This window comes from Geotrypetes seraphini, chromosome 14, assembly GCF_902459505.1.
Source record: "Geotrypetes seraphini chromosome 14, aGeoSer1.1, whole genome shotgun sequence".
Classification (NCBI taxonomy): domain Eukaryota; kingdom Metazoa; phylum Chordata; class Amphibia; order Gymnophiona; family Dermophiidae; genus Geotrypetes; species Geotrypetes seraphini.
In genome coordinates, this window is record NC_047097.1 from 30,210,393 (window position 1) to 30,231,108 (window position 20,716).

At 41.2% G+C, this 20,716-nt stretch overlaps 1 protein-coding gene across 17 annotated transcripts in view; it reads left to right on the forward strand.

Annotated features, from left to right (window-relative positions):
- Nucleotides 1-20,716, forward strand: part of WDR93 (WD repeat domain 93) — a 384,961-nt gene that overhangs the window by 289,055 nt on the left and 75,190 nt on the right. For 16 of the 17 annotated variants that reach the window (XM_033921071.1, XM_033921076.1, XM_033921082.1 and 13 more), the window contains 3 exons: nucleotides 5,515-5,593; nucleotides 15,479-15,558; nucleotides 16,837-16,881. In XM_033921071.1, coding sequence (XP_033776962.1) covers nucleotides 5,515-5,593; nucleotides 15,479-15,558; nucleotides 16,837-16,881 — 204 coding nt within the window. The remainder of the gene's footprint in view (nucleotides 1-5,514; nucleotides 5,594-15,478; nucleotides 15,559-16,836; nucleotides 16,882-20,716) is intronic. The other variant, XM_033921083.1, reaches the window with a different exon arrangement.

The following is a 20,716-nucleotide window of genomic DNA, read 5'->3' on the forward strand; positions in this document are numbered from 1 at the left end:
TCAAGACCCGGCAAAACTGAAAGAATTTCTGACACAAAAAGAACCTATGTTTACATAAGAAACAATTCAGCTGAAGAAAGAAGAAAGAAGAAAGAAGATGGAAAAAAGGGAAAATAAAGAAGATTATTAAAAAAAAAAAAGATATAAGAAATGTTACTAACTGGAAATATAATTTATATTTATTGATATAGTGGATGCAATATTATAATATTATTTTATTAAATTAATTATTAATAAAATATTAGCATCCACAATCATTAATAAAATAAAAAAAAAAATAAATAAATAAAATATATATAAAAAAAAAAAAAAAAAAAAAATTTTTATATAAATTACTTGTTTTAATCAAAATAGAAAATTTATTCAATCATATAGCATATTAACTTATTATGAATAAGGAATAATGAAATGATTTACAATGAAATTATCATTAAAAATATTGATAGGAAAAATTTATTATTGATATATCGAGAATAAGATTTAAAAATGAAATATATTAATTTATTATAAAAACAATATTTTAATTCTGTATAAGAAAATTATAATTTTATGAAATATATACAAGAAAATAATTTGATTATTGACAGAATTAATTAATAAAATATATATCTAATAAAAAAAAAAAAAAAAAAAAAAATTTTATTTGATTCAATTATTCAGTCATATTAACTTATTATGAAAAATAAGAAAATAAGTAATTGAATGGTAGATAATTAATAAAATATGAATTTATTATAAAACTTATTTATTGACATAAAATGTATATTTTATTTAACTAATTATTCAAATTAATTTATTATGAAGATGATCTATGAAAATGATTGAATTGCATTATTATTAATATAAATATTCATATATTTTTATAAAAATGAATATATTCAATTTATATGAAGATCTATAGATATATATAGAGAAATAGAGATATATTGTAATATGTTTATTTATTAAGAATATAATATTACATGTATGCATGATATTGAATTTGAATTTAATTTTATGAATCAAATATATATAATTCTCAGTAAATTTATAAAATATTATAGATTAAATGGATATAATTTTCAATTATATAAGAGTGGAAGTATAAAGAATGTATTGAATTTAGAAATATGTTTTTTAAATAATATAATGAATTATTAGTTGCCTGGAGATGGAGATGTAGGTTTTGCATGACCAATGCGTGTTCCAAATCAGAATATGATAATGGGAGGGAGGGGAGGGAAAATAATGGGTGGGATAGGATATGAATTTTTAATGAATGTGCTAGGAAATAATCTTGTAAACTATCATAGAATATTGGATAAAACATAACTATTAATTAGATGGATATAAAAATGTATTCGCTGAATGTCAATGGTTTAAATCATCCTATTAAGAAGAAGAAATTATTATCGTTCCTTAAAAATCAAAATGCGGACATTTATTTTATTCAAGAGACCCATCTTTCGGAAATTGAATCAAAAAAATTATCTGGAGGATGGATTTCTAAATGTTTATTTGCACCGGCTTTAAAGAAAAAAGCTGGAGTGGCTGTTCTAATAAACAAAAAATGTAATGCAGATTTTAAATTAATTAATTATGATCCCTTAGGTAGATGGGTACATATCGAGATGGTTCTGGGAAATACAACCCTGAATTTATTCAATTTATATGCTCCTAATACGAATCAAATGGAGTTTTTTAAACAAATTCAACAATTGCTCTTACCACTGGCTACATCTAATTTAATAGTAGCAGGGGATTTCAATGCTGTAATGGATCCGATTTTGGATAAAAAACCAAGTAAAGTTATGAAATCATTAGGCTTAGATAATTTGATAATATCTTGTGATTTAGTAGATATATGGCGAATTCTTCATTTTAATGATCAGGAATTTTCTTTTTGTTCTCAGGTCCATAAATCTTTTTCACGAATTGATTATATATTTGTTTCTAATAATATAGCGCAGCGCATCTTAAAAGCAGTAATTGATCCCATTATAATTTCAGATCATGCTGGTGTGTGGATTAATCTTCAAAATTATGATGTTGAAAATTTTGATTTAATTTGGAGATTTAATAATGATTTATTAGCGGATTCAAAATTTCTTGAAGATTTTAAAATAAAAATGCAAGAATTCTTTCAATTTAATGAATCAGATGATATTAATGCTGAGATCTTATGGGATGCTTTTAAAGCAACTATGAGAGGAAATATTATTTCATATTCAACATTTATTAACAAACAAAAAAAAAAACAATTTCTTGAGATGGGAAAGCAAATTAAATTATTAGAAAATAAATTAATAGAGAAATGGGAAAATAATACATTACAAGAATTATTAAAATTAAAAGTTAAATATAATGAGATTTCTTCTCAAATTGTGAGGAAAGACATTTTCAACAAACAAGTACAATTTTATGGAAATTCAAATAAAGCAGGGAAATTATTAGCAAACTTTCTAAAAGCAAAAAAAAGAAAATCTAAGATTATTGCAATTAAAGATACACAAGGTAACACACATACCAACACAAAAGATATTATAACACAATTTCTTGATTTTTACAAAGAATTATATACTTCCAATTCTTATAAAAATAAAGAACAAGACGGATTAAATTTTTTAAATTCATATATTGGACCAAATATTCCAGATCATATAAAAGGAAGTTTAGAAGAACCTATATCTTTAAAAGAATTAGAAACAGCATTGAGGTCTCTTAGAGTTGGATCCGCTCCAGGTGGAGATGGGTATACTGTTGAATTTTATAAATTTTTCCAAAATATCATATTACCACATCTGTTAAATTTGTATCAATATCAAATAAAGAATGAAAATATTTCTGGTACTATGGCAGAATCAATAATTATAGTCTTACCAAAACCAAACAAAGATCCTACTCTGGTTTCAAATTACAGGCCTATTTCATTATTGAATGTGGATAACAAACTAATGGCTAAAGTATTAGCATTAAGATTGGCAAAAGCTCTCCCTTTCATTATTGATGTACATCAAACAGGATTTATTGCTAAAAGACATTCATCAAATAATACTAGATTAGCATTCCACTCATTAAATTTAGCAAAAAATATAAATGATCCAGTTTTTTTAATATCTTTAGATGCAGAAAAAGCCTTTGACAGAGTGGAATGGAATTTTATATACCAAGCTTTACAATGGTTTGGCATAGGATCCGGTTTTATTAAAATGATTCAGACATTGTATAGCTCTCCTGGAGCAAGATTATATATTAACAATAATTTATCAAATAGATTTAACTTGCATAGGGGAGTTAGACAAGGATGCCCTCTGTCTCCTTTACTTTTTGATATTGTCCTAGAACCTTTATTAATTGCAATAAACAAAACTAAGGAGATAAAGGGAATATCATTTACCAGTTTTGAATTTAAATTATCTGCATATGCAGATGATATATTATTATATTTAAGAGAACCGGAAACTACTATTCCATGTATACTTAATTTAATAGAAAAATATGGTACTTTTTCTGGATATAAAATTAATTGGAACAAATCTGAAATTCTCCCAATAAATGTTCATTGTACCAAAGGATTATTTGAAACATATTCATTTATTTGGAAAGAAGATGGTATAAAATACTTAGGAATTATGATTAAAAATACAATTGAAGACACAGTCAAAGAGAATGAAAAACTTTTATTGAAAAAAATAACAGAAATGTGTGAGCAATGGAATCCATTACATCTTTCTTGGTGGGGAAGAATTCAAACAATTAAAATGATGATATTGCCTGTGGTTTGTTACCAAATGAGTATGATTCCAATATTTTTTCAGGGGTCGTTTTATAAAAAACTTAACAATGTTCTTACAAAATTTGTTTGGTGTGGGAAAAGACCAAGAATCGCTTTAGTATCATTACAAAGACCAATTGTGGAAGGGGGGGTAAATTTTCCAAATTTTTATAGGTATCATCAAGCCTATATCTTAAGACAGGGTATGTATTGGATCCTCCCAGACCTTTTAGAAAATGTACCTGATTGGCTATATTTAGAATGGCGGCTCCTATTCCCTTTATATCCAGAACAGTTAATAACTATAACAATGCCTAAAAGATACAAAGATCACAGAATTTTATTTGACACTTGGAAAACATTGAGATATATCAGTAATCTATCACCAGAACCTATTGCTAAATCTCTAAATCAATCAATATGGATAAACTCCAGGATCAGAATTGGCGGATTTAAAATCGTCTGGAAGCAATGGATAAATGCAGGAATAAGAACATTAAATGATGTCATATCAGAAGGATCACTGCTTAGTTTTTCACAATTGCAAAATAAATTTGGATTAAATAAAACACATTATTTTAAATGGATGCAATTGAAGCAGGCCATTCAGGTAGGGTTCCCTGAATGGAAAAATCTAAATAATCAATATAGTCTACAGGTTCTATGTTTCCAGACGGATTTTTTGGGTCACCAAGCCGCAAAATGGTACAAATTGATATACGGATTTTTAAATAAAAAAAATAAAACAGGTCTTAGGGATATTTGGAGTATTGAGATTGGTCAGACAATTTCTGAATCTCAATGGCCACGATTTTGGTCCTGGAGATTAAGATCTACAAGGTCAGCATCTATGAATCAAACATGGTTATTCTTATTACATAGAGTATTCTGGACCCCAACGCGCCTGCAAAAAATAGATAGTACTAGATCTAATAGATGCTGGCATTGTAAATTGGAAATAGGGACGTTAGATCATTTAATCTTTTTCTGTCCCTATGTAAATGCATTTTGGAATTCAATTTGGCCCCAAATTAATAAGTTATTAGAGAATCACGTAGGACTCTCATATGACACCATATTATTTGGTACTGCAATGAGAACTAAGAGTCCGATTTCAGCAAATAATAATAAGCTATTACTAATACTAACAGGAGTCGCCATGCAACAAATTACTCAAAATTGGAAAGACTATACCAAATTGAATTATACATTTTGGTGGAATTCTGTTTGTCATATTTATAAAATGGAAAAAATATTAGCGTTACAACAGGGAAATCTTCTTAACTTCAAGAAAATTTGGCAACCATTGACAAAATATTCTAATGATTAGTTTCTTAGCACAATGATAAAAATTATATACGAATGGGGTGGGATTTGATTAATTAATGGAAATATATTATATAAAAAGGGAGTGGGAATTATATTTTATATGTTATTGTATAATCTTTATCATATTATATTTTAAATAATATGAATTAATAATGATAATATTATGGATATGTAATAATTAATATATATTGTATGATTTAAATATTGTAAGAATGGAAAATTTATAAATAAAAAATTAAAAAAAAAAAAGATTCCAAGTGAAAAGGGCAGACTTTCTTTGGCATGAGAGTCTGAATTGGAGTTAATTTACAAAGATCATGAGAAACTAAAGGGTCCTGCTTTTTGTGATCTGAAACTTCTACTTTGTTTAGCATACTCCCTTCCTTGTTCTGCAATTTCTAAATCCAGTTACAGCATTCATTTTCTTGCAGGAAGATATAAGCAAGCGAACCATTTGCATGAAGTTAGAGATCTCCCAAGGGGGAGATTATGCTGGGGTTCTCCTGCAAGGCAAGTCATTCCGCTAGATTCCTTGAATGAAAACTTTTAACGTGTATGATTTCTGGTTTGTCTGTGTTTAAATTTCAACAGGAAAACAAATATTTTAATACATTAAGGGCTGCTTTTACGAATCCGCAGTAGCGGTTTAAAGCGCATAATAGCGCGCTAAACTGCTGGCCGCACTAGACGCTACTACCTCCTCTTGAGCAGGCGGTAGTTTTTCAGCTAGCGCGGGGGTTAGCACGTGATGAAAAGTCCCATGCGATAAAGCCGCTAACGCGGCTTCATAAAAGGAGCCCTAAAAGTCTCATTTAACATAGGGTACTGAGTCAGAAAATGAAATGTCCAAGTTGGGACATTCACAATTTCCAGCCTAGTTTACATAAGGCCAACTAAATGCAGAGTCATATGTAAAATATATTTCTATATATATGTATTGAAAATACCCATTTATTTCGCTATATTGACTCATTTTCGCTAAATGGACCCATTTATTTCGCTCGGACTCATTCTATAAAAATTAAACATTATTCCCAAAATTCTGATGTACATGCCAATTTAATTGATTAATCGGGCTAATCGACACCGATAATTGGCACTGGAATGCGCTCCCAAGAGAGGTGATGGAGAGGAAAATGGTGACGGAGTTCAAAAAAGCGTGGGATGAACACAGAGGATTTAGAATCAGAAAATAATAGTAAATATTGAAGAACTAAGGCCAGAACTGGGCAGACTTGCATGGTCTGTATCTGTGTATGGCTGTTTGGGGGAGGATGGGCTGGGGAGGGCTTCAATGGCTGGGAGGGTGTAGATGGGCTGGAGTGAGCTTTGACGGAGACTTCAGTAGCTGGAACCCAAGAACAATACGAGCAGAGCTTTAGATTCTTGCCCAGAAATAGCTAAAGAGAAAAAAAACCTCCCCCAAAAAAAGAAACAAAAATTTTTTTTAGATTGAATCAGGTTGGGCAGACTAGATGGACCATTCAGGTTATCTGCTGTCATCTACTATGTTACTATATGTTAATAATACCTTATAATTGACGCTAATTGGGACTAATTATTTTTTTTTTTTTGTATATTATTTTTTTTTTTCAAATTTTACAGAAAGTGTACAACATGTTAAATACAATTGATGAATATACAATAACACTTTTATATCTAATACATTATGTTCTAAATATATTTTTTTATCCCCTCTCCCTCCCCCCACCCTTCTATTACTTTTCATTCATACATTACATATTGTATAATATATTATAACATATTATGTAAAAATTATTTTCATTACCCCCCCTCTATGTGTGTCATAATAAAGATATTTAAAATAAGAAAAGAAGAAGAAAAATCCTACTATTTATTCATTACAATATTTTGTCAAAGGCCCCCATATTTTTATAAATTTAATATATGTCCCTCTTTGTATTGCTATTGCTCTTTCCATTTTGAATATATGACATAATGTGTTCCACCAAAATGTATAATTTAGGTTATTATAATTCTTCCAATTGTTGGTTATATGTTGAATGGCAACCCCTGTCATGATTAATAAAAGCTTGTTATTTACACATACAACTCAGAAAGTGCGATTCTGTAAATAGTATATGCCAGTTGCATTGTGTGAATTTGAAAAGGGGGCATGGCCAGGGGTGTAATTAAAAGTGTGGCACATTCTTGTCGAATACACCCGGTGTGCTTATAATCTAGGTGCAGCCATTTAGGCCTAGTTTTAGCTGGCCTAAATGTCTGTACCTAAATTATGCGTCACTAAGCAACTCTGTATAAAAAATGTGTGCGCTTTATAGAATGGCAGTAAGCACCATTCTAGTCAGCACCAATTTTTTAGGCGCTATATATAGTATATGGTCCTTTATGTGTAATTTTCTAGTCTATAACTCTTCTATATATGAGTGGCCAATTATGGAGCTTCCAAAAGCACTTTTTTTACATTTCAGGTAGTCATTCACTCTTGTAAAGCTTTGGCTGAAATAATCATTTCTTTTTTTTAAAATTCTTTATTCATTTTTAAACTTACATCAAGTGTACAAATAATAAAACATTTGAAATTAAATATATCACTTGAATTTCTTTCTAATATAACATCAAATATATACATTTATTCCCTTCCCATAATTGGCACACAGATTTTCTAAAATTAATTCTTAATTTCTTTAGCACTCTCCAGACCAGTAGAGGTTAATCTTTACGAATGGGTATATATCCAATCATGACCAGCAGGTGGAGACTGAAAACAAAACTGTGGGACAGTATATACTATACTCCCTTCTCTATTTCCCTCAGTCTTCTTTCAGTCTCCAGCAGGTGTTGATGTGATCTGTACCCATCTCCCTTGGTAGGGCTGTTGGAATTTGTTTAGGGGGTTTATAGTCCCTGTTTTTGGCCGGACGGAGCTTGGGCGGACCCTGTTTGGGGGTTCGTCCGACCTCGGGGGTGTCAAACCCGGCGGGTCTCGAGCGGGGTCCCTCCCCCCACTTCCTCCACCTCCCCACATTTTTCTAGAGGAGCCTCAGCAGTAAGCCTTGCCCCCTAAATCAAGCAAGGCATATTGCTTCGAGAGCCTGTGGAGTCTGTTCTGTAAAAAAAAAAAAAAATCCTGAGGTAGTGCTGGTCTGGAGGGTTGTTTCCCTTTAAGAAAACTGTATTTTACTGTATTTTTTCATCTAACCGGCACTTTTTTATAGCTAGGTCGCGTATGGAGCAATGAGCACTTCTAAGGGGAAAAAGTGCTCATTGTGCTCCAGGCGCGAGGCACTCGCGGCCGGCCTGTGCAAGCGGTGTTCAGGCCGGTGCGGTGGAGGAGCTCCGTCGGCAGCGGCTGCAGGCGCCCAGAGCTCCCCGCCGATGGTGCCTCGCGAGTCGGCTGGGAGCAGTGGGGAAGCCCGGTCTTCACCAACCGCCCACGGAGGGATTCCCCGAGCCGCCGACGGTCGGGTTGTTGGGGATTCCCTCTCAGCTGATATTTTGACAGCTGATGCCGGCTTGCCTGTTTTAGCGGCTGGGACTTTTCAGGCTTCTCAGCCGCTACAGGCTATGGAGGGAGCATTTTTGGCGGGAAAGTCGCCATCTTCTCAGTCTGGCCCCTCCATTTTGTCTTCCACCTCAGGTGACCTTCCCCCTGTATTGGAAAAACAGGGGCAGGTTTCGGCTGGGTCCCCTGCTGTGGCAGGGAGTCCCTTGGGACCCTCGGGGGGTTTTTCTCCTGATTTATTTTTTTCCTTGTGCAGAGCCTATTTTCAGGCGGCTGGGGTCCCGGTTGCGCTCAGGGGGTTTCGGGGAGTGGGGTTTCCTCCGCGCTCCCTGCGGCTTTGCCTCTCTCGGCTGTTGTGGCGTCCCCTCCTCCTCCTCCCTTGTCCAAGCGTCCGCGGGTGTCTTGGGATGAGGATTTATGGTCGGAGGAGCGGGTCGGTCTGGATGAGGACCTGGAGCTTTCTGAGGAGTTCCAGGACCCTCTCAAGGGGACGGCCGCGGGCGGCGGGTTGTCGGGTTTCCCGTCCTCCGGCGAAGAAGCGTCCGTGGTGCGCCTTTTTCAGCGAGATGAGCTGCCGGACCTGATTCAGCAGGTCTCTTCGGTGTTGCGTTTTGAGGATGCGCCGCCGGAGACTCCGCGTGTGGGGGACCCTCTGCTGCGGGGGATCCGTTCTGTTTCCCGTTCTTTTCCTATGCATCAGGATATTCGGGATATTATTCTGGAACAGTGGAAGACGCCGGAAGCGCCGTTTCGTTTGGCGCGCAGCATGGCTCGTTTGTATCCCATCCCGGAGGGGGATCGGGCTACTTTAGCATCGCCAGTCGTGGACGCGGTGGTCTCGGCGATTTCTAAGCGGCATACCGTGCCTGTTGAGGGCGGTTCTGCCTTGCGGGACTCTGAGGAGCGCAAGTTGGAGAACATCCTTAAGCAAAATTTTCAGGTCTCTGCCTTTGGGGTCCAGGCGGCTATTTGTGAGGGGCTGGTCGCTCGCGCCGTGTTTCGGTGAGCTGAGCGTGTCCTGGATCGGGAGTCTGATGACTGGTCTCTGGTGGATCAGGAGGTGGCGAAGATTGAGATGGCTGCCTCGTTCCTCTCAGATGCTCTATATGACTTGGTGCGGATCTCGGCTAAGTCTATGGCTTTTGGCGTGGCCGCAAGGCGTGTTTTGTGGCTGCGCGCTTGGGCGGCGGATGCTGCGTCCAAAGCTAAGCTTACTAAATTTCCCTTTCGGGGATCCTTTTTGTTTGGGGAGGAATTGGATAAGTTGATTCAGACTCTGACGGACTCCAAGGTGACCCGTCTGCCTGAGGACCGTGCCCGCCCTGCGTCTCGGGGTGGCGCTGCCCGGGGGCGTTTGCGGGAGTTTCGCAAGTATCGCCCTGGGCGTGGGGCTGCTTCTTTCCCGGCTCCAGGTTTTTCCCGGGGTCGGTTCTTCCAGCGCATGCAGCCCGTCGGGGGGCAGGGATCCCTCCGCCGGTTCCCCTGCTTCCCGTCCTGCACAATGACTCTTTGCCGGCGCCCCCGGTGGTTCCGGTAGGGGCCCGGCTGCGCGAATTTTTCCCCAAATGGGCCGAGATCACGTCCGATCAGTGGGTCCTGGAGGTGGTGCGGGACGGTTATGCCCTGGAGTTCGCCCGCTCTCTGCCGGACTTTTTCCTCGCTTCTCCATGTCAGACTCCTGGGAAGACGCAGGCTTTTCGCCAGACCCTTCAGCGCTTGCTAGATCTCAAGGCAGTTGTTCCAGTGCCCCCTCCGGAGTGGGGCACGGGCAGGTACTCCATTTACTTTGTGGTGCCCAAGAAAGAGGGGACTTTTCGGCCCATCCTGGATTTGAAAGGGGTCAACAGGGCTCTCAAGATTCCTTCTTTCCGCATGGAAACCCTGCGGTCGGTCATTCTGGCGGTTCAGCCGGGGGAGTTTCTCACTTCTCTCGATCTGACAGAGGCCTACTTGCATGTTCCCATTCGGGCCTCTCATCAGCGCTTCCTTCGCTTTGCGATCTTGGGTCGGCACTATCAGTTCTGTGCGCTTCCCTTTGGGCTGGCCACGGCTCCCCGGACGTTCACCAAGGTGATGGTGGTCGTCGCGGCAGCCTTGCGGTCGGAGGGCATCCTGGTGCACCCCTACCTGGACGACTGGTTAATTCGGGCAAAGTCGTTGCAGGAGAGGTATCGGGTTACGGCTCGGGTAGTGGAGTTTCTCCGGTCGCTGGGCTGGGTGGTCAACCTTTCCAAGAGTCGGTTGGTCCCGGCTCAGCGTCTGGAGTATCTTGGGGTTCTGTTCGACACCTTCTTGGGGAAGGTCTTCCTTCCAGAGGCCCGGGTGAGCAAATTGCAATCTCCGATTCGCCTGCTTTTGGCGTCCCGGTGTCCTCGGGCGCGAGATTTCCTCCAAGTCTTGGGGTCAATGGCGGCGTCCCTGGACGTGGTGAGGTGGGCGCGGGCCCACATGCGTCCTCTTCAGTATGCTCTGCTCCGGAGGTGGTCTCCCCAGAGGCACGGTTTGGAGGTTCCTGTTCCCCTGCGAGGCATGGCGCGCTGCAGTCTGCGCTGGTGGCTCCGGACCCCTCACCTGGTTCAGGGGGTGGGTCTGGATCTCCCGCAGTGGACGGTGCTCCTTACGGATGCGAGTCTCCTCGGTTGGGGGGCTCAGTGTTTGGGTCACTCAGCTCAGGGTACCTGGTCCACGGAGGAGGCCTCCTGGTCGATCAACGTGTTGGAGACCAGAGCGGTCCGGCTGGCGCTGTTGGCTTTCCACTCCCTTTTGTTGGGCAAGTCGGTCAGAGTCCTGTCGGACAATGCCACGGCGGTGGCTTATGTCAATCGTCAGGGGGGCACCAAGAGCACTCAGGTGGCGCAGGGGGCGGCTCGGCTCATGGTTTGGGCGGAGTCCCATCTTCTGGACCTCTCGGCCTCTCACATAGCCGGGGTAGAAAATGTTCAGGCGGACTTCCTCAGTCATCACTTCTTGGATCCAGGAGAGTGGTGTCTCGGCGCCGTGGCGTTTCAGTTGATAGTGCAGGCTTGGGGGCAGCCCCTAATGGACCTGATGGCCACGAGTGGCAACGCCAAGGTGCCCCGTTTTTTCAGTCGTCGCAGGGATGGTCTGGCCGAGGGTCTGGATGCTCTGGTTCAACCGTGGCCAACGGAGGAGCTGTTGTATGTGTTCCCTCCTTGGCCATTAGTGGGCAGAGTACTGCTTCGCATTGTTCGCCATCCGGGGCTGGTGGTTCTGGTGGCTCCGGATTGGCCTTGTCGTCCGTGGTATGCGGATCTGTTGAGGCATCTGGTGGCGGATCCTCTTCCTCTGCCTCTCGTGTGCGATCTTCTGACGCAGGGTCCCATTCCCATGTTCGACCCGTCTCTCTTTTGTCTTACGGCTTGGCTCTTGAAAGGGGTCGCCTTAGTAAGAAGGGATATTCAGATAAGGTGATCTCTACACTTTTGGGGTCCCGGAGGCTTTCTACCTCTCGGGCTTATGTGCGGGTTTGGCGTCTTTTTGAGGGATGGTGCCGGGGGCGGGGAGTGGTCTCTTTTCGCGCTTTCCTGCCTAACATTCTAGAGTTCTTGCAGGATGGCCTGGATAGAGGCCTGGCTTGGTCTTCTCTCCGGGTCCAACTTGTGGCCCTGTCGGCTTTTCGAGGGTTGGTGACAGGTCAGCGTTTGTCGGTCATTCCTGATGTAATTCGCTTTCTACGGGCGGCCAAGTTGCTCAGGCCTCCCCTACGGCCCTCAATTCCCTCTTGGGATCTCAATCTGGTTCTCTCTGTTTTGGTGCGCCCGCCTTTCGAGCCGTTGGATGGCTGTTCTTTGAAGGACCTTACTCTGAAGGCGGTCTTTTTGGTGGCCATTACTTCCGCTAGGCGTGTTTCTGAGCTACAGGCTTTCTCTTGTAGGGCTCCCTTCTTGGAATTTTTGAGGGAGCGGGTTGTCTTGCGGCCTGTTCCGCAGCTGCGCAAGTTGGATGTCGGTCGGGTCCTTCGCTCTTATGTGCAGCGGACCCGGGAATTTTGGAAATCCGATCATCTCTTTGTCCTTCTGGCGGGTACTCGTCGGGGGGCTGGCGCTTCTAAGGCTACTATTGCGCGCTGGATCAAGGAGACGATTGCTTCCGCTTATCTTCTGAGACAGAAGCCGGTTCCGGAGTTTCTCAAGGCTCATTCCACTCGGGGTCAGGCGGCTTCTTGGGCTGAGTCGTCGCTCGTGCCTCCGGTGGATATTTGTAAGGCTGCGGTTTGGTCCTCCTTGCATTCATTTGTTAGACATTATCGGGTAGATGTTCAGGCGCGTCGGGACGCGGTGTTCGGTGAGCGTGTTCTGGTATCGGTCCTTCGGGGGTCCCGCCCGTGAGAGGGACTGCTTTGGTACATCCCATTCGTAAAGATTAACCTCTACTGGTCTGGAGAGTGCTAAAGAAGGAGAAATTAGGTTCTTACCTGCTAATTTACTTTCTTTTAGCTTCTCCAGACCAGTAGAGGTCCCCACCCTGTCTGTTGTTGTTGTTGGGGCTGTTTCGCGGGCAGTTTTTGTTTTTTGCTGCGGGTTCTAGTATTTTTCTAGGGCCGGGGAGAATTAAAGAACAGCGGCTGTGGCTCGGCTGGCTTAGCTGGCGAGCTGTGGGGACATTTTCCTTCGGGTATTTCTCCTCTGCATTTTCCAACAGCATTTGGGTATGTTATTTGTTACTCCTGTTCGGAGTATTGTTTTCTTTCTGTCTTTCCAGTTCTTGGTTCTGCTTGGCTATTCGGCAGACTGAGGGAAATAGAGAAGGGAGTATAGTATATACTGTCCCACAGTTTTGTTTTCAGTCTCCACCTGCTGATCATGATTGGATATATACCCATTCGTAAAGATTAACCTCTACTGGTCTGGAGAAGCTAAAAGAAAGTAAATTAGCAGGTAAGAACCTAATTTCTCCTTTATATTTATCTTTGGAACTATTAGACAGATTGGATATGTGGAACCATTTACCCTTATCCTTTAAATCTGAAACCTTGTTCTAAAAGGGTTTTTATTGTTTTTTTTGGCGGAGGGGGGTTCCCCAAAAGCCTTTTCCCATTAGATTTAATTGTAGGGGTACTGTTTTGAGGCCCTTGGTATGTTTATCATAATCACAAAAGTAAAATAAAATAGTTTATTGATCATATGTCTCTTTAGCTATAAATTACAATATTATTATTAAGACTTAGTCAAAAGGAAAGATTTATAAACTATGAAGAGTTTTATTTCATGCAAAATTGTCATTTCTTTAATAAGACATTAACTATTTTTTCTGAGGCCCTCCAAGTACCTACAAATTCAAAATGTGGCCCTGCAAAGAGTTTGAGTTTGAGACCACTGCTCTAGACAGATTAGACTTGGGTGACTGGGTTTCATACCAGTGAAACCTTTTCTGTCTATTCTATGCTTCTACTTTTTTAAATTAGCTATTGTAATTTCTGTTTGATTTTGTGCCTTATTGCAATACTAGTATCACTACAAACTGTCCTAGATGGCTACTAATAAGCATTAAATCAAATTAATATGAACTTTGAACATTGAAAGAAGGCTTGTGAGGTAGAAACATAAAGGACTATAAAATACAGAGAGTAGGACTTCTCGGCTCTGCGGAAAACTGAGAACTGAGGAGCCGTGCGCCCTGCGTTGGGCGGGAAGGCACTCGTGCATGCGCGGTGCGGCAGTTGCGAATTTTCTAAAAGTTCTTCAAGCAAGTCTGCTTGTAAAGCTGTCCACATCCAGGCTCCGCAAAATAAATAAAAAAAGACTAGAAACTGAAAACAAATCATGAACAGAATAAACTGATTTCAACCATGCACTGAAGCTGCAGGATCAAAACTGAGCAAGACAGGAAGCTTCCGGTCAGGTAGCCCAAAGGGAAAGGATCATCTTTTAATTGCCCTGCAGCAGACGCTATCACACATACAAGAACCCTCTAGTTCAGCCTCCAGAGGAGATTTACAAGAAGGAAGATTAGCAGAGGTAAGAAAGCTAATCTTTCATTCCTGTATGTTTGATTAAAGCTGGGGATATTTTTAAGTATTTACATTCAGCTTTGTAGGGAAAAATCAAGGTATATTTTCAGGTTTATTGGAAGCTTCTATTCCGCTACCAATGACTGGGGAGTCAATTCAGATCCATGTACATGAGCTTCTGTGAAGGTGTTACAAAACAGAGTTAGCGTTTTCTGAGATGGTTTTCAATACCATAATCAATCATCCTACATGTATACATATATAATACTAGTATCATTTCCTTACTACTATTAATTTTTTCTATAGCGCTATCAGATGTACGCAGCACTGTACAGAATCACAAAAAAGACAGACTGTTCGAAAGAGCTTACAATCTAAACAGATAATAAATACATCATGTACTATGTTCATACTAAACCCTACTTATTTGTACACATAATATCTGTATCATGTTCTTTGTTCATCTTAGATTTACATGCATCCTGATAATTCTAGTTATTTGCACTTTGTTTATTTTGTTTGTTTATTTGAGAAATAGTGGCAGTCTTTGGTTGATTGGCATCAATCGAGTGGTTATTCATAACTGGAGTGGTTATACTTTTGCTATGGGTATTTCAGCATTTCAGTTTATTTTGTTTAAAGATAGTTTTGTTGCTGGTATACAGTCGCTGTATTTTGGAGGGGGAGGGAACATTAGAGTTTGGGGTTTTGTATTTTTCTGTATTGTAGGATTTGTATTTTCTGACCTTTTTTGATACTATATTTATAAAAATATTTTTAAAAATTATGTAGGATGAGGGGAAGGAGAAGATATATACTTTTCAACTTGTACATAAGCTTCTAAATTTGGACTACCTATGACACTAGTTGATCTGTTTTTTTGATTCCTTTTCTCCCGATAGCTGGTTGTTTACAGGAACTTGGTTTCTCAATGCAGGTGGTGGAGAATCTTGGCTGGAGGTTTACCGATTACCCAAGGATTCCTGGCTGAAGGAACTGGATCATTTGGCAAGATCAGTAAGACAGAAGTCATGCATCTGGAATAAGACATAAAATCAATTTTCAAAACCATTCCCATGGGTTAAACAATGTCTTAGGCACAGAAAGAGCTATTTGAAAATTATCTCTCTTTGGGGAAGATGTATTTTCAAACATACTGCACTTTTTAGGCGACAAGGTCCCATACAAAAAAGAGGCATGTGAGTGCTTTTTTGTGGACAATTTTTAACCTAAAAGTATGTGTGAAATTGAAAACTGAAAAATATCTGCAAACTTTAAAGAGTTGTGAGCAGTATGAAACTGCTCCCATATTTTTTAGCCTTTGCCAGATTCCTGTTTACCTTTTGAAACAGCCAACTCAAATAGATTTTTTTTGTATCATGATTACATTTGCAGTGTCTACATTAAAAGCAGTCTGCCATACAACACATATTAGCATTAACATTTTAGCATTAGACAACTCCTGTAGCTTGGAGGTGGCTTGGTTAAGAACTGAAGGTTAATGGAACCTTGTCTTAGAAGTACTTGGCCATAGTAAGGAGGGAGAGTGATGGAGGGGTTGGAGGTGAGGGCATTTTGAGTAGAGAGTTCAGTGTAGCAAAGAAATGGCAAGGGTTGGAGTCAAGAGATTTAATCAAAAGGGTGTAATAGTCCTGTTTGGCAAGTGAAAGAACAGACTGAAAGAGGTCAGGAGGAGTTTGAACTGTATGAAGTCAGCATGAATGCAGAATTTGAGCCAAAGACGTTCAGCCAGGGCTGGGGTTTGGTGTGGGGGGGGGGATCGAGGGTATCTAGAGCAGAGGAGAGAATGGTATTATAGGAGGAGACATCCTTGTTTACAGATTTGTGTAGCATAGTGGTTGAGAGGAGGGGTGAGACAGTGGTAGAGAGAGTCAAAGGTCAATAGCATGAAGATTCTTGAATGTATTGGTGGAGATTGGCTGGGTCTGGGGGTGGGGTGATGAATCGTGAAAGTTATCAGATGGATGGATTTCCCCAAGCCATCTTAATAATGGCTTATGGACTTCTCTTTTAGGAAATTATCCATACCTTTAAACCCCGCTAAGCTAACTGCTTTCACCACATTCTCCGGCATTCTCAAGCCTTTCTGGTTTGAGAGTAATGTAATCCATATTTCTTTAGCAAAGCAGATCACCAGAGCTGGAGAAGTCACATAGAACAAATACGGAGGAACTGATTTGTGCACTTGGAAAGTGGTTTTTGTCTTATAAAGGATAGCAATATAACATTTGTATTTAATTTCCACAGACTGAAAGACATTTCTTTCCATTTTAGCAGCAGAGAGCACCTGAGCTGCAAGGTGATGAAAATTCAGAAACGGTAAAAGATCCTGTAAAATATGAATGCGTGTTTATGAATTAAGTTTTAGTATATCTTGATAGATGTTTATACATATGCTGAAATGTATTATCCTCACCTACCTGCTTTAGACAAAACCCCAAAAAACCAAGTTATCTGGATAATTTGTTTAAAGGGGCTGATTTGATTAAACATGTTATATATGTAAATCGTGTTTTATATTGGAAAATAGCTCTTATAAACTTGCATATGCCAGTGGCATAGCCAATATCACCAAGTGCTAACTCAAAACTGTTCCATCACGTATAGGGGCATATGCATTTAAAATTTCAAATAATATGCAGATAACAAGTTGTAATGGATCATCAGAAAGCTGTCAGGGTCAATAACTCCCAACATATATTTATATTTTTAGGCTAACAATATATCAGTAGCATAACCAGACAGTCAATTGTAGACTATAGCTGCTGAGGATCTCCAAGATCTGCCAGCTGAAGACCTCTACAGTGGCATCCAGAACTCTCTTTTACCAAGTTTGGTGTGAACCACCAGTATCGGCATCCTTTGCATGCTTAGTTGTTGGTGTCGATGGCTCAAGGACACTGTTTGCTGACTGCTGAACTTGGTAGAAGGGAGCTCTTGCCACCTTCAGAGGAGGTCCTCAGCTTGTGGTGTTTGGGGATCCCTACCAGCTACAGCAAAGGTCAGAGCATAAAATAAGGAGGAGGGTTCCAATTCCTTCTCCTCCTTGCCTTCTAATCTCCTCACCTGCCATTACTACCACACTGACAGATCCTCACCAAAAGCAGAACAAGGGGTCACAAATTAGAAATAATAATAAAAAAATAACACAATAATTTGAACTGGTAATCCTAAGAAGTTAAACTTGGTATGTACTGCAACACTGGTGAAATACAGTAAAAACAGAAATGCATTTCCTTTTCTACTGAAAACAATCTGAAGACAACTGCTATGCACATTTTCCAAAGCTAACATATTCCAGTTAATAAATTCACATTCTTTAGCACTCTCCAGACCAGTAGAGGTTAATCTTTTTTTTTATAATTCTTTATTCATTTTTAAACTTTCAGCAAGTGCACAATATAAGTAATACATAGATTTACTAAAATCACTTGATAAATCTATCAAGATGATAACAAAGGTATATATATCTAAACCCTTCTTCCCCCCTCCCTTTCCATACAATTATTTAATTGAATCAATCTTTGTCAATATTTCTTTTTTACATTTTTATTTTTATTTTTTTTCATTTATATAAACCCTCCCCTTTCCCTTCCAATCATAAATAATGTTAAGAAAATGGTGTTTATTCATTACAAAACAATGTCAATGGCCCCCATATTTCATTAAACCTAGTAGAGGTTAATCTTTACGAATGGGTATATATCCAATCATGACCAGCAGGTGGAGACTGAAAACAAAACTGTGGAATAGTATATAATATATTCCCTTCTCTATTCTCATCAGTCTTCTTTCAGTCTCCAGCAGGTGTTGAGTGATCTGTACCCATCTCCCTTGGTAGGGCTGTTGGAATTTGATTAGGGGGTTTCTAGTCCCTGTTTTTGGCCGGACAGAACTTGGGCGAGCTCTGTTTGGGGGTTCGTCCGACCTCGGGGGTGTCAAGCCCGGCGGGTCTTGAGCGGGGTCCCTCCCCCCACTTCCTCCACCTCCCAAAAAAAAAAAATGTTACGGGAAGTTCTGCTCTTAGGGTCTCTGAGGAGCGTACATTAAAGACATTTCTTAAGTAGAATTTTGATGTCTCTGCCTTGGAGGTCCAGGCGGCTTTTTGTGTGGGGCTGGTGGCTCGCACCGTGTTTCAGTGGTCTGAGCATGTCCTGGATCGTGAGTCTGATGACTGGTCCTTAGTGGATCAGGAGGTGGCAAAGATTGAGATGACTGCCTCGTTCCTCTCAGATGCTCTTTGTGACTTGGCGCGGCTAAGTCTGGGGCTTTTGGTAGCTGCATGCCTTACCCTGTGGTTTTGTGCTTGGTCGGTGGTTGCTGCGTCCAAAACTGAACTTCACAAAATTTCCCTTTCGGGGTCGTTTTTGTTTGGAGAGGACTTAGATAAGTTGGTTCAGACTCTGACGGACTCTAAGGTGCCCCGTCTACCTGAGGACCGTGCCCGCCCGGCATCTCGGGGTGGCACTGTCCGGGGGCGTCTGCGGGAATTTCGCAAGTTTCGCCCAGGGCGTGGGGTTGAACATAAGAAATGCCTTCACCGGATCAGACCAAGGTCCATCTAGTCCGGCGATCCGCACACGCGGAGGCCCATTTAGGTGCTCCTTTTTGGAGACCCAGTTTTCCCGTATCCCTCAATATGATCTGCAAGAAGGTGTGCATCCAACATGCGTTTGAAACCCAGCACAGTATTTTCTGCCACCACCTCCGGCGGGAGAGCATTCCAAGCGCTCACCACTCTTTGTGTGAAACAGAACTTCCTGACATTTGTTCTGAACCTGCTGCCATTCAGTATTAGGCTATGACCTCTTATCCGCGTCTTGCTTCTTTCCAGGCTTCCGGTTTTTCCCCGGGGTCGGTTGACTCGGCGCATGCAGTCCTTTCAGGGGGCTCGTCGGGGGCTGGGAGTCCCCCCCCCCCGGTTCCCCTGCTGCCCGTCCTGCACGATGGAACTTTGACAGCGCCCCCTTTGGTTCCAGAGGGCGCCCGGCTGAGTAACTTGTTTCCCAAGTGGGCCGAGATCACGTCCAATCAGTGGGTCCTGGTGGTGGTGCGGGACGGTTATGCCCTGGAATTTTGCCCATCGCCAGACCCTTCAGTGCTTGCTAGATCTCAAAGCGGTTGTCCAGTGTCCCCTCAGGAGTGCGGCACCGGCTGGTACGCCATATCCTTTGTAGGGCCCTAAAAGGAGGGGACCTTTCAGCCCATCCTCGGTTTAAACAGGGGTCAACAGGCTCTCAGAATTCCCTTTTATTCGCATGGACACACTCCAGTCTGTCCTTCTGGCGGTTCAGCCGGGTGAGTTCCTGACTTCTCTCGTTCTGGCGGAAGCCTACTTGCCTGTTTCCATTTAGGCCTCTCATCAGCTTTTTCTTTGCTTTGCGATATTGGGTCAGCACTATCAGTTCTATGCGCTTCCCTTGGGCCTGGCCACGACTCCCCGTACGTTCACCAAGGTGATGGTGGTTGTCGCGGTGGCATTGCAGTCGGAGGGCATTCTGGTGCACCCCTCCTTGGATGTCTGGTTGATTCGGGCAAAGTCATTGCAGGAGAGCATCTGGGTTACGGCTCGGGTAGTGGAGTTTCTCTGGTCGCTGGGCTGGGTGGTCAACCTTTCCAAGAGTCGGTTGATCCCAGCTCAGCGTCTGGAGTACCTTGGGGTTCTGTTTGACACTTCTTTGGGGAAGGTCTTCCTTCCAGAGGCCCGGGTAAGCAAATTTGCAATCTCAGATTCACCTTCTTTTGGCGTCCCGGTGTCCTCGGGCGCAGGATTTCCTCCAAGTCTTGGGGTCGATGGCAGTGTCCCTGGACGTGGTGAGGTGGGCGCGGGCCCACATGCATCCTCTTCAGTATGCTCTGTTCTGGAGGTGGTCACAAGATCCACAAAAAAGTTAATCCAGAGAGCAAAATGGCACTTATCTTTTAAAGATAGAAAAACGGCAAAAAGATTTAAATGCCGGTGTAACACTGTGTATCTTATCTTATCCGACGGGATCCGTTTCGCCGCTATCGTGCGGCTTCATCAGGGTTTTTTGGATAACACTTTTAATACAAGCAATTCAGGACGTTCTTACACTTAAATCTTTTTGCCGTTTTTCTATCTTTAAAAGATAAGTGCCATTTTTGGCTTATACTGTTAGGCTGACTATCATAT